Genomic DNA, 13,633 nt, shown 5'->3' on the forward strand with positions numbered 1-13,633 from the left:
GTTTACTTTTAGTACAACGTAGAAATAAATACTTAGATCATGAATTTTTTTTTTTTTTTTTTTTTTTTTAACGAGCCACAACCTCAGTCTGAGCTGTTTGTTTTTGTTAACATGCACCTCGTCAGCCATTTTATAGACACTCCCCTAACACCCACACACTCCGCCCACACCTCAGTCTGAAATCAGCCAACGCCCAGCGCAGCCTGATAATCAACCATTACAAAGAAAAACGGGACGGCGAAGGCTTGGCGGTCGTAAGTGATGTCACGACAGTCCGGCTAACAATGACGCTAGTTGAAGTGCCGTAATTCTGTGGGCGGAGCTTTGTGTACACGCATACTTCACCTTTAAACATGTAAACATCTCACCGACTGCACCTTCTACAGAAGACGTTTACATAATCTGATCTAAAGAAACGAACGCATCCTGCATACGGTACCGTACCAAAAGTACCGAACTCGAGCTACAGGACAGTCTGCTGCATCGAACCTGATCCTTCATCCAGACAGGCGCAGACGTGGATCCTTCTCCTTTTACACACGTCTCTACAGACACTTCACACAGACTAGCTGAATAATACAAGAACCCCGGTGCGTCTCTCTCTCGCACGCTCACACACTTCTATACGAGACCTCCGACACGACAGCGGCACCAGAGAAGGCTCCAGAAAATCCAGCACCCTTTACGGACCAAGCGCTGACCAACTAACCACGAGGCCGAGACGATAACGCAGCAGCAGACTCGGCTTTCATTCCACAAATTCCTGAATTTCTTCTCACGCCGTAAACACCGTCGATCGCTCAGCTCCTACAAACACGCGCTCCACGTCCACGGTGTGAACGGCAGCAGGAATCTCAGCGGCTGCGCTTCAAACCCGAATCAACTGACGGGAACGACGACGCCGACTCCGAGGCTTCTAAAGACGTGAAAAAGAAATGAACAATTTTCCCCTCAAAATTCCACATACGGCTTCTCCGGGATTCCCCGAGCGCAGAAATTAACGCAAAATCAAGGAAACTCGCCGAATTTGGCCCAAGATGTGTCACGTGACATCATAACGTGCATTCAGCCAAATCCCTCTTCCATTCACGCGCGTCTAAAAGCTCTCGTTTATCAGCAGACATCACTGCCAAAGAATTTCTTGCGATTTCACCGAATCGCGTTTAAAAAAAAAAACCTCTGCAAGCTGCATCGCGGATTTTGAAAAAAAAAAATTTTTTAAAAATCGAGCGTTTTTTGGCCACGACGATTACAAAAAACCCCGGAGAGATCCTGTACGGACCGCTCCGCATCACCGTGTCTGAGGTCACGCGCGTGCGTGGAGCAAGGTTTAGTCGAGAAACGAGTCCAGTCAGCTCATTCAGCTTCTCAAATCACTCCGTTTGTACCGTTTGATCGAAATTCTTTCCCTCACGTGTTCACGTGAAATGAACGTTCACTATTCCGGTCGGATCATTAGACACCGGGAATAAAAATCTGGATAAATCTGTAACTGAATGCATGTTTATTTTCTCCATCGAGCCAAGATAAATCACATGACATGACATGACATCACGCAGGACAAAAACACGCTTCCATCATTTTCACATTACGGAGAAAAAAAAAAAAATCGAATGAATATCTGACTCAAGTGCGATCGATAGCGCTATTTAAACCTCACGTTTCCACTCGCCGTCTTATTCTTCCCTCCTTCCCAGAAGCAATTAAGCTGAGTACGGTTTGACTGAACGCCTCTCGGAGCTGCCCACGCTGCAGCTCGCCATAAAACGCCGGAGGTGATGTGGAAACGCTGAACCATGCCAAAGTGTCCGTCTTTCAAACATGAACTCGCTCACCGCGCCGCGCTTTACTGGACTTTCATCTGAATATCGCCGTGAACATCGTACCAGTGCTGCTCAACCTTTATTTCATTTATTTAGCATATTCTGAAATATTTACCTAAAAATAATGTACGCTGTCCTCACGTCAAAACACTTTCATTAAATCTAAGTCTGTAACTCTTACACTGCTAAATAACATTTTTACTGACGGAGACGCGAGTGGAAATATCGGCGAGTTTTCCTTTTACGGTGTTTTGTGGGCGTCGCCGTATGCAAATGAGCCGATCGGCATTCGTCGATCGTTTAGAAAGTTTTGGGTTACGCTAAACTTTTACACAACTTTAGTACCAAAACAATTAATACAAAGATGAGTTACACCGAGCCGCACAGAGCTGCGCGATTTAAAAAAGTGATCCGCACAAACGCTCACAAAATTCGGATAAATGCGAACTCTGTGTAGAGTCACTGCTGTACCAGAGCTGGGGAAAGAAAGAATAATAAGATCGGGAGGCTTTTAAAACAGCTGGCTGAACATCGCGTCTTTACAGATTGCGACACGTTCTTGGACGTGAACTGTGACCCGGACAGGACGAGTGGAACGCCACGTGCTGGAACGAAAACAAGACCGAAATTCTGTCTGGTCTGAGGGGGGAGGAGAAAAAAAAAAAAAAAAAAAAAAAAAGAGAGTCGTCTTAGTTATTTTAGGAGTCTTAGTCGTCAAGTAATAAATACACTTGTGTCTCACATGAGGAAGATAGATCCACAACCAAAAAATTCAAAAAGAGAAAGAATTAAAAACTAAAGGCATTCTGTAAGGGTTTATAGATCTACGGTCATTCCCTCATAAATCCGTAAATAAATAAATAAATGATCCGAGTGCCGAGCCAGCCGGGTTTGTTGTTGTTGTTGTTGTTGTTGTTGTGTGAGGTGACCTCCCCTATAGGGTCCTATAACGGAATCTTCCTAGTAACAGACCCAGCGAATAGGCAGCTTGCATGAGCAACTCGCAGCCAATGAGATCCGGCCAGTCTGAGCAGATGTCCGAGTGTGCGAGAGAGCGCGAGAGCGCGTGAAAGCGTGCGAGAGCCAGCCATCCTCTAACCGTTCAGAGTATTTTTTTTCCCCCTCGTCCACCTGGCTGGCTGCGTCCCAGGAGACACGTGAGGCGTTTCATCGGATGATGATGATGATGATGTCCTTAAAAAAAAAAAACGTTTTCTCAGCTGCGAGAGTCGTCGTTCCACTTTTACGTTCATTTCGCACAAAATGAGATGACAGACCAAGACCACCAGGGAGCCTGAGCACACGGCATACAGAACAGACGAGGACGTCCTGCTGCCACTCGGCTAATCCTCTCTCCCTCTCTCTCGTGTGTAGGCCTGCTGCGAAACTCCTTCACGACATCAGTGACATTCCCTCCAATCATACGACATGACACCAAATTATATTATCAGACATTGCTAATGTGTACGTGTTTTGCGTACGACAAAAGCAAGGTCTGATAGATCCTAAAATGAACACAAGTAAAATACACACACACACACACACACACACACACACACACACACACCCTTGATGAATATTAAGCCGAGATGGACTACAGCCACGTTTCTTCCTGCTCTCACTGAATAACTGAATTAGCTCCTGCATAAACACGCCACTCATGCAGAAATATTACGCATATATTTAGTTTAAAAGCTCCACTTAAATCCAAAACGAGTTCTACAAGGTCAACGCGCATAGCAGAAGTCGTTCGTTAAGAGAAAATGCTGCACGCCTTCATTTAGACGGATTAAAAGCCGGGTTTACGTCTCAGACGCCGACGATGCTACATACTGATAATCGTACAAGTTTACCGTTTATCTTTCCCCCCTCTCTTTATCATCTCATTATTATAAAAGTAGAGAAGCGGCACTTTATTCACCGCAGGAGACAGAAAGGCATTTTAATACGTCAGACCGTACACCACGACTCGAACCCCGAAACCTCCGGGTGAAATAATAACGTGGGTGTTATCATACACCTTCTCATTACGCGGACACGCCGCGCTGGTACAGTTCAGCAAAAACAAACGAACATACGAGCGCTGTGTCTCTCAAATCTCATACGCGCGGACAATTCCACACCGTCCTGGATCTCTACCGCTACCCGGGATTCCCATCGCAGTCAGCGTTTCAACTGTAAAAACCTCTCGTGTTGTCCGATCCGAGCATCAGACTTCTGGATTTTCTAAATGAGCAAATACTTTGGAACATCTCGGATGTTGATTTGAGACGCAGATCATGACGACGATCACGACGACAGCCAGAAGGTTTAAAGCGGTACAGAAGCTCACGCGTATGAAATCGCTCAACGTTTTTCAGTTCTACTTGGCCACCTGACGGACAGGTAAGTCCCGCTTAGAGTCTAGAGAATATGCCGCTTTCACATGTACCTAAAGATACGCAGCGCCGCCAATCACGCCGCCGCTACGTCTGCACGCGATCAATATAAACAGCTAAACACTTCTCGTTAACCTGGTAAAGGAGTGTAAGGAATATTCCTTTTGGTTTTAAATCACTTGTGTTGCACATTATGATGTTTCTTACTGATATAATAAACCTTCAAATCTTACAGTAGTCCCATATTATAAATCTGGAATTTTAACCAGGTGGTCAAGGTCAGGGGTCACAGAAACTTCATAACTGTCTGCCCAAAAAAGTCTGACAACCAGTTTGATCAAGAAACCGGATTAATAATTTAAAAAAACAGAACACAAAAGTAAACACCTGGATTAATAATAATAATAATAATAATAATAATAATAATAATAATGCTAACGATCCCGAACGAATAACCGAAAGGCGCTCAAAGATGGAACGGTCGCGTCAGTTAGCATTAGCGTTTCGTTCTCCTCGGAGAAGCTCTCTGTAGGAAAAGCTTGCTGGAGTCTGCAGTGTGAATTCTCCTGACCAGCAGAAAAATCCAGCAGCGGAGACATTAAGAGCTATTTATAATCTCAACTCAGCAGCTGGAAAGCTTAACGGCGCTACAGAGGATATAAACCTGAGCGCAGGTGTAGGGGGGTGCGCGTGTCTGTGTGTGTGTGTGTGTGTGTGTGTGTGTGTGTGTGTGTGGGGAGAGGATGCGACTGGGGATCATCACATGACCTAACGAAGCACAAGGTTGTTAATTCGTAAAACACGTCTAATAGAAATCGTCATAATGCAGTTTGACAGAAATCCAGACAACTCAAATAAAACATACAGAAGAACTCGCAGGTCATCTCGACAAACTTACTTATCCGAGTTTTTAACCATTTAAGATGAAATTTTTAGGGCTGCCCCCTAAAAGTTGACTAGAAGACGCCTCGTCGACTAAAATTTCATTATCATCATTCATCTGTCGGTTAGTCGCAGAAAAACAAAAAAATACTTCCACAGAGGACGGAAAGTTGGCTAACACGGGCAGCCCGGCCGCTCCACCTGCTAATGATGACGTCGGGAAGAAGAACAAAACAATAAAAAAAGTGTGGGATCTTTTTGAAAGGATAAAGGATAACCCCAGTAAGACTGCCTGAAACTCTGCAAGCGAACGCTGGTCTATAATTCCTCAACACCCAACATCTCTTCATTTAAAACATGTAAGCAGCAGCCTAGCATCAGCCGCTTTACACGGCTGCTCGTTTTAACGTTAAAGGTTAACGAACTTAACTTAATTCAGAGAAACGTGCGCCGTTACATCACGTTACGTTATCCAGATGTGCGTGCGGAGTGCGGTAGTTGAATCATACCGACACGTTTAATGTGAATAACGTGCATTTCTCTCCGAGTTCATCCGCTATACCACCGCCGACCTCGCAGCCCACACCGTAAATAAACGATTATAATCCTTCCGATTGGTCGATTAACGGCCTTAACGAACCACTAATATTCCACTAAGAGAATCTTTACTCGGGGGCGGGTCTCACAGCTTTCATCCTTTTTTCTCTTTCAAACGGTCCAAATTCCAAAAACGCCTTTTTTTGTTAACCACACACGCACGCACACGCACGCACACGCACGCACACGCACGCACACGCACGCACACGCACGGAGAGATATTTACATGAGGTTTTCTACACTCCAGAGCGTGTGTGAGAGTTTCAGAACGCTGGAAAACCCCGAAAACACATCAGACAGTAACCCGAGATCAGACTCGAACCCTGGACACACACCACCGCGTCGCCCCGAGCGGCGTTACTTTACGTAATCATTGACGATTTTGGATTTTCATAGTCAAATATTAAAATGTTTACAAACCACACAAAAACCGCTCCACTCGTGTGTTTCGGATCCAGACTCAGAAGCTGCTCCGTGGTGCGTTCACCCGTTCACACACTCGCAGATAGAGAGGACAACTGAAGCTCTCTTTGCTCCTTTCTAGTTTTATTTCTGAAGAATACACGACCAACATTTTCAGATTTCTGCTGCAGGCTGGATTCAGTCTCTTATTTTCTTTACATAAAATCCCAATAACACCCATCTCAACAGCAGCTGGTCTGATTTATTGATTGATTTATTTATTTATATTTACACTGAACCAATCATATAAAAGTCCTCAACCGCATCCATGTCCTAATCATATCCTAATATGATTACTATACTCTGATCCAAAATAATATTTTCTATCATCGTACAAATTTATCCATGAACGTGTGTGTGTTTTTATAAATACAGAAGATTTTGCTTTCCAGTTATATTTCATCCTATACATATATTATTGATTATATATATAAAAATACAGAATATTTTAGACAGAAAATTAAAAGCCACGTGATGTGATATTAAGTAGTAAAGAATCTTGGATATGTTTTGAAATTATTTACGCATGAAAGCGTTAAAGCGGTTCATCTTGGGTTTTTTTCTCCTTTTAATTTGTCATCCGTCTGCATGGACAGATCCACAAACCTGCGCTGCGATGATTCATCAGTCCAACCGCCAACATTTCATCCGTCTTGTGTTTCAAACTCATCCATGTGTGAGAGAGAGAGAGAGAGAGAGAGAGAGAGAGAGAGAGAGAGAGTGTGGGTGCACGTGTGTGAGCATGCGTGAGTGCGTACACGTGTGCGCGCGATGTTTGCCAGAGGAAGTAAACACAACACCGTTGTACTAATCGCTTAATCGAAGAAATAATCTACAGATGAATCGAGTATGAAACTCATCGTCAGCTGCAGCCGCAACTGAATCTTTAAATAGTAAGAAGAAAAGGAAGCGTGTACCTGGTAAGGGTGTACTCCCTGAGTCCTGAGTGCAGGTTCATGGCAGAAAATGTACCTATACAACCCCTCAACCGCTTGTCCCGGCCGATCTTCCACGTGACAAACAGTGGGCTGTGGAGAGAGGGACAATATTACATAAATATCAATCATACACGTATACGGAAGGACAGCACCGTGTAAAAACAAACCTGACGCTGTGTGTGTGTGTGTGTGTGTGTGTGTGTGTGTGTGTGTGTGTGTGTGTGTGTGTGTCCACCAAACGTCCAACTTCATAGGATAAAAATAAAATGCGTCAAAACAAAAGCTTTTATTTACATAACTTGCGCAATAAGGTCTCAACAAGGCAGACCCGTCAATCAAAAGCTGTGGGCGGGACTTTAGGGAAGTGACATCAAAATGGTGGCAAATTCCCGTTTAATGCTAAAATTATGATGACTACTGCTGTGTGAGGAATAACACTCCAGAGACCAGTTAGTCCCTGTTCTTATTTACACAATAGATACGATAAACATTTGTGCTCTCACACACACACACAACTCACACACGAGATAAACTTTGCAAAGCGCCGTGACTGTTAAACTGGAGACTCCTTCCATAAAAGTCTCAGAACAAAAAAAATCACCACCACCACAGCGAAGATTATAGATTTCATTAAACATTTCACGTGAACCGGTCCCTCCAGGATTTCACGATTTTGCGATCACAGAAATGAACTTGATCTTATTGAGATTATTTTATTTAGATTAGGGCGAGGCATGTCGCGTGACGTCATCACAATGCACGTTCAGCCAAAGCTCTCTTCCATTCACGCGAGTCGAACACGAGTACAGAGAAACGGTCTCGTCTCGTTTACCCACAAACCTCACGGGGAAAGAGCGCACAGAACTATAAACAACTTCCGGTGTTTTACACGGAAGTGAGAAGGCCAGATGTTTTACACAGCGTGCGACTCGGTCACACAGCGTAAAAGAAAAATCAAGCCCGGTGAGTCACTTTAAATATGTTCGCATTTTCTCACCAGCATCTGGAGCTCCATCAGGAGCCTGACGGTCCCTGCGTGATGATTAACACACGGCAGCGAAGTGAGGACTTGGACGTCTTTACACACAGACTGTCTGAAGACGACGTTAAAGCTAGATTACAGAGTAAATAAACACGTGTCCTCGACATTCAGCTGAAATATATTTATGATTTGGGTCGTGTTTGTTTTTGTTTTTTAAAGCTGAGGTGTTAAAGGTACTTCAGAATTCGGAGAGACAGCCGACGGGTTTTCCGCGGACTCACGTCTATAACACGGCGGACGTTTTTGAAACCTGCTTACTCCGCACATGCAAAAGAGCCATTTCTGGAAGATTAGAAATTATTTGACTTCGTTATTATTACTGATGATTCAGCATTACGAAGAATACAGTTTATTAAAAAAAAAAACTTGCCAGCTTATGGTCCCTTATCGAGGCGTGGATACAGCTGACTACGTGAGTTTTACGCATGAACGATCAAACGGAGCTGAAATCAGTTTCAGTAGCGGTGACGGCCTGTCTGAGGAGTACAGGGTGTTCTCACCAAGGACCCACACACTTAAAACGCCCTCCAAAATGCACCTGAGCCGGACTAAAGGCTTTTCCTTCCACTTTAAAGTCACATTTCCACCGTGTCAGGCGTACGGAGAGCGGGGAGGAGTGATAATATCACCAGCTGTGCGGTCGGGAACTGCTGACCAGGCGGAGCCAATCATGCAAACTCAGCTGGATGGAGGATTTATAGTTTTAAAAAAAACAAGACGCACCGGTACATTTCCAATTTAATACTTTTACAAACCGGTGCTCTAACGTGCACAACACGGCCGCCGTTTTCACTGTCGATCTGCGGCTCGAAGTGTTCGAACGCGTCCGAGCACGGACCGGCACGGGAGCGCGAGAGAAAACAAACAAACATCATTTGTAAAGCCTCAGCTCTGACACTACGTTGTAGGAATATTTCATCTTGCAAAGTCCAAATTTTTGTCCTTTTACACTTTCAAAAAGGGAAGAAAAAAAAAATGAAAGTGCCGTTTTCGGTCAAACGTTTCCCCCCAATAATAGCAATAGCAGTATGATGTTAAATATATACAGGTGTGTAATGTTTGCTAAGTGGAAAACACACCGATGGACAGCTGTCAATCATCCCAGATTCACATGTCGATTGGATCATCTCTCGTTATATCGGGGAGATAAAGACCGATCTTCTGGAGGGTTTTTGAGTGAGAACTCGAACCAGCGTACGGTAAATTGTGGAGCTGATGATATAATATAATGAGGTTAAACATCACTGGACATCAAAGCAGTGTAATATCGCATAGAGACGAATAAATCGTTATATCGCACGCATCTAATGTTCGGACAAATACTTGGCCCCGTTTTTCCCTCTTCCGAGCTCAGTACTCGCGGTGTCGGATATCTGCGACAGCCGTGATGACCCAACATACATTCATTTCTAATGAAGCATTTCAGGTTACAGCCAACCAAGCTAAATTAGTAATGAACAGGTCTTTTTAAAAAAGTCTATGCTCTTTTAAAGATCAGATCATGAATACGCAGCAACGGTCCGAGCGAACGCCTCGGCTTCATATCCGAATCAGGCCCGTAAGAGAATTAAAAAAAAGCAAACATCTATTCTTAGTAACTTCTGCTTCCGTCTCGCCCTTGTCCTGCCGTTCATGCATATTTAATCGAGCCCGGTGGAGAGAAAGACAAGAAAACAGAGAGAGAACTCGTGAAATCTGTCACGCAAAGAAATCGATGTACGTTTAAATCAGCCACGCATCAAGAATTTCGCGTGACCTTAAAGGGATAGTTCAAACAAAAACCTAAATTCTGTCATCATTTACTCACCCTCATGTCGTTCCAAACCTGTACGACTGTCTTCCGTCTGCTGAACACAAAAGAAGATATTTTGTACGTCGTTATGAACAATGTTGGCGACCAAACCATTTTGGTGCCCATTGACTTCCACTGTATGGGCAAAAAACGCCAAGACATTTCGCAAAATATCTGCTTTTATGTTCCACAGAAGAAAGTAAGTCGTACAGGTTTGGAACGACATCAGGGTGAGTAAATGATGGCAGAGTTTTGATTTTTGGGTGAACTACCCCTTTAAGGAAGCAGAAGAGCAAAAAAGAAAAACGTAAGGAAGGGCAAAAGTCGGAGGAGGGAGGGGGTGCGGAATAGAGAGCAGGAATTAAGAGAAAGAGCAGCAAACTAGCTTCGATTTGACTCCGTACGCAGAAACGTTGAAGTGCTTGACTGATTTATACAACAGCCAATAGCGCTCGAGATACCCCAAACCCCGCCCGATCTAAACAAACCTGACGGAGAACTAGCTAAATACGGAGAACAGTGAAGAGATTAGCGAGAGCTTTTTACTGACTCGGGACATGTTCCTGTATTGAGGAGCTCCAAGTTGGTTAAACACCTCCAAAAAACTCCTCCCTCTTCACAAACTCCGCCCATTAACGTTATGAAACTGAGCACCGGTTGGAAAAGGGAAGTGTGTGAAGACGCTCGGCCAAAAACACACTGACGAACAGAGGTTACTGCTAACGAGCTGCTACTGTAGAGCAAGACACACCTCCAGTGGGCGGGGCATGTACTGTTCGATTGGATAATCATTAAGATCTGAACAAATATGAATCTAATACATTGTCGTATCTGTGATATTAACACTAACGGATGAGAACAAAATGTTCTGAAACACTGATTCTGACCCCCAGGTCAATCATCTAAAAGGGTCTCGATGAAGGAACCGGAGAAAAGAGGAGGTTCTGCAGATCAACATGGAACAGACGAAGACTGAAACAGGAATTCAGGAAAAGGCGTCTGGAGCAGCAGCCCCACGGACCGACCTGGTCACGAGAAGAAACACTCCGTGGACACATCTTCAGCTCTCAGTGGAGTCGTGAGTGGGCTGGAGAAAGAGGAGAAGTCTGTAGTAGGAGGTCAGCGAGGTTGTTATTTCAGCTGAGACGAGGCTCCACACGACGCCATCGATTTTTCTGAATGAACTGTGGACAGGCCGGAGTACGTCAGGCTGCAGGGCTGCTTGTCAGACGTCGTGACTAGCAACACTGGAGCACCCCATGGACCCCATGGACCTGTACGGTCTCCATTCGTCTTCACGCTCTACACCTGTGACTTCTGCTTCAAGTCAGGAACGTGCCACCTACAGAAGTTTTTTCGGATGGAGGAGACCTTATCGAAAGCTTTATTAGATGATGCAACAATCATCTCCAGCTCAACATCGGGAGAACCAAGGAGCTGGTGAACACCAAGCAGCTGGTGCTGGACGTCCGGCGCAGCAAGCGGCCATAAGTGGGGAGGGAGTGGAGATAGCGGACACCTACAAGTTCCTAGTGGTGAAACTCAATAACAAACTGGACTTCTCACGACACTGAGGCCCTCTATGAGAAAGGACAGAGCAGGATGTTCTCTCTGAGGAGACTCAGGTCCTGCTCTAGGCTGCTACGGATGTTTTAGCAGTCTGTGGTGGCCAGTGTGATGATCTTTGCTGTGGTGTGCTGGGGAGCCCTGACCAAGTTGGTGAAGAAGGTCAGCTCTATGGTAGGGACGGAACTGGGTGGGAGGGGCATACTCTCCCTCTCGCTCTCTCGTCAATCACAGCAACACTAGGCACTCGTGCACGTTCGAGAGCTCGTGCATGTAGAAGAAGACGGCGAATAGCGCTTTCGGTCGAGTGTGTTACGCTGCCATGTGAAAAGATATAAAGGTTTTTGCTCGGAGGAGACACGTGTTAGCGTTCTCTCACCCTGATTGGTCGACATCGTGCGTTAGGGATACATAAATAAATAAACCATGAGTGGGCGTGTAATTCAGCAGAAATTCTCTCCAGGAAGCGCTCGCTCTTTTCTAAAGTCTCTCGCCAAAACCGAAAGAACAAAAAGTACAGACGACATCTCAGAAGATTCTAGTACAGACGTACTTATGGTCATGTGATCAAGTAGGCCACGCCCCCTACAAGATGATATATGTTCACCTTATATTGATTAACATCGCGATGATTATTATTTATTTTTTTTTACGCGAGGTTATCACTCCGTGAAAACTTCACATCGTACGCAACGCTCCCTTCATCTCCCCGAACCATTAAACACCTGCTTTACAGTCTCTTCAGCCGGAGAACCGCCAGCCTGAACATCTAGGTCTAAAATCCCCGACGGGGCAAACGGCAAGAATTTTAATGCTGTCAGATTGCGATGTCAGAGCTCAGGACCTCATAAGTGTATAATCGTCCAGACTCTCTGCGAACGTGTGTGTGTGTGTGTGTGTGTGTGTGTGTGTGTGTGTGTGTGTGTGTAGATCATTACAGATAAAATATCACAGCTGTGCAGCAACGAACGCTGACCCTGAGCGCTCCGAATTTCCATCAGGAGTTTGCTGTTGACCTCTAAACCCCGGGAGAGAGGAACATATCAAAAGGATCAAGAGATTAACTTCCATCACTGACTCGCTCTCCCTGTCTCTCTCTCATCAGTGGGCCTAGTGATGCGACAAAAATACACAACACGTCCAGACCGAACCTGATTTACTGACGCTTCACACATTTCTCCGTTTGAGAATCTGACCGAGGTGCAGACGGAGTGCAGTGAGGAAGCGAGTCGACTCTGAATCGACTCGCTGCAGACGGTTTTCCGTAGACGTGACCTGCTAAATAAAACGAAACCAAAGCACGGAGCTGTAGCGCTGCGGGAACGCCACGTGTTCCGTAAACGTACAAAAAAAAAAAAAAGAGAGAGAAAACTAATAAACGCTGGATTCTGACAAACGAAATATTGATTTCTCGCTTGAGTCCGAAGTTAGGTGTAAGGTGCAATGGTCGTTTTTTTTTTTTATTTTTTATTCCTTACTTGTACAAATTAGATTAAGTGGTAGTTTGTACCAAATCGGTGAGAACATGATGTTTGTTTGTAGCCGCCCGTCAGTCATTTTACAGACACGCCTCTCCTACAAACCGGTGTAGATCCGAGGGGGCGGAGTTTCGTGAACATGGTGGGGCGGAGGGGAAAAAATTATTCAGATGTCGAACAAACCTAAAGACCTAATCCTGGAAAACAAAGATTACAGCCATCTAACAAGAACATTCAGGAAGGACAGGACACTGATTATTACACCATGCCGTCATGATCTCTGAAGAAACCAGACTTTATTTCACAAAATCCTCCTTTGGTGAAGCTCCAGCGCTCCGCTTCGAGCTCGTAGACTATAAATAGAGCGCTAGTTCAAGAAATTCCACTGCATGTAAACCGAGACGTGATCACATGACCTGCTCTCAGCCAATGGCTTCGCACTTCCTGTCTCCCACTTTGTGTGTGTGTGTACACACAAAAGAAGAGAGATGAGACAAAGAGCCCTGCTCAAAAAAAAAACAGCAAATATCACAGAAATTCTAATGGTTTCCACTATAAATACCATTACAAACCATCAACTAACCATTAAAACCCATTACTGATCCTTAATGGTATCCACTAGAAATAACATGCCACTAATAGAAGGCAACACATTACCAGTAGAGATCCACAGGG

The 13,633-nt window shown here is 44.7% G+C and overlaps 1 protein-coding gene across 1 annotated transcript in view; it reads right to left on the bottom strand.

Annotated features, from left to right (window-relative positions):
* The window catches only part of ammecr1 (AMMECR nuclear protein 1), a 38,984-nt gene that overhangs the window by 18,158 nt on the left and 7,193 nt on the right, over nt 1-13,633 (bottom strand). Inside the window, exon 3 of the mRNA XM_053649668.1 lies at nt 7,060-7,170. Within this exon, the coding sequence (XP_053505643.1) occupies nt 7,060-7,170 (111 nt within the window). The remainder of the gene's footprint in view (nt 1-7,059; nt 7,171-13,633) is intronic.

Source organism: Ictalurus furcatus, chromosome 18 (assembly GCF_023375685.1).
Source record: "Ictalurus furcatus strain D&B chromosome 18, Billie_1.0, whole genome shotgun sequence".
NCBI classification, from domain to species: domain Eukaryota; kingdom Metazoa; phylum Chordata; class Actinopteri; order Siluriformes; family Ictaluridae; genus Ictalurus; species Ictalurus furcatus.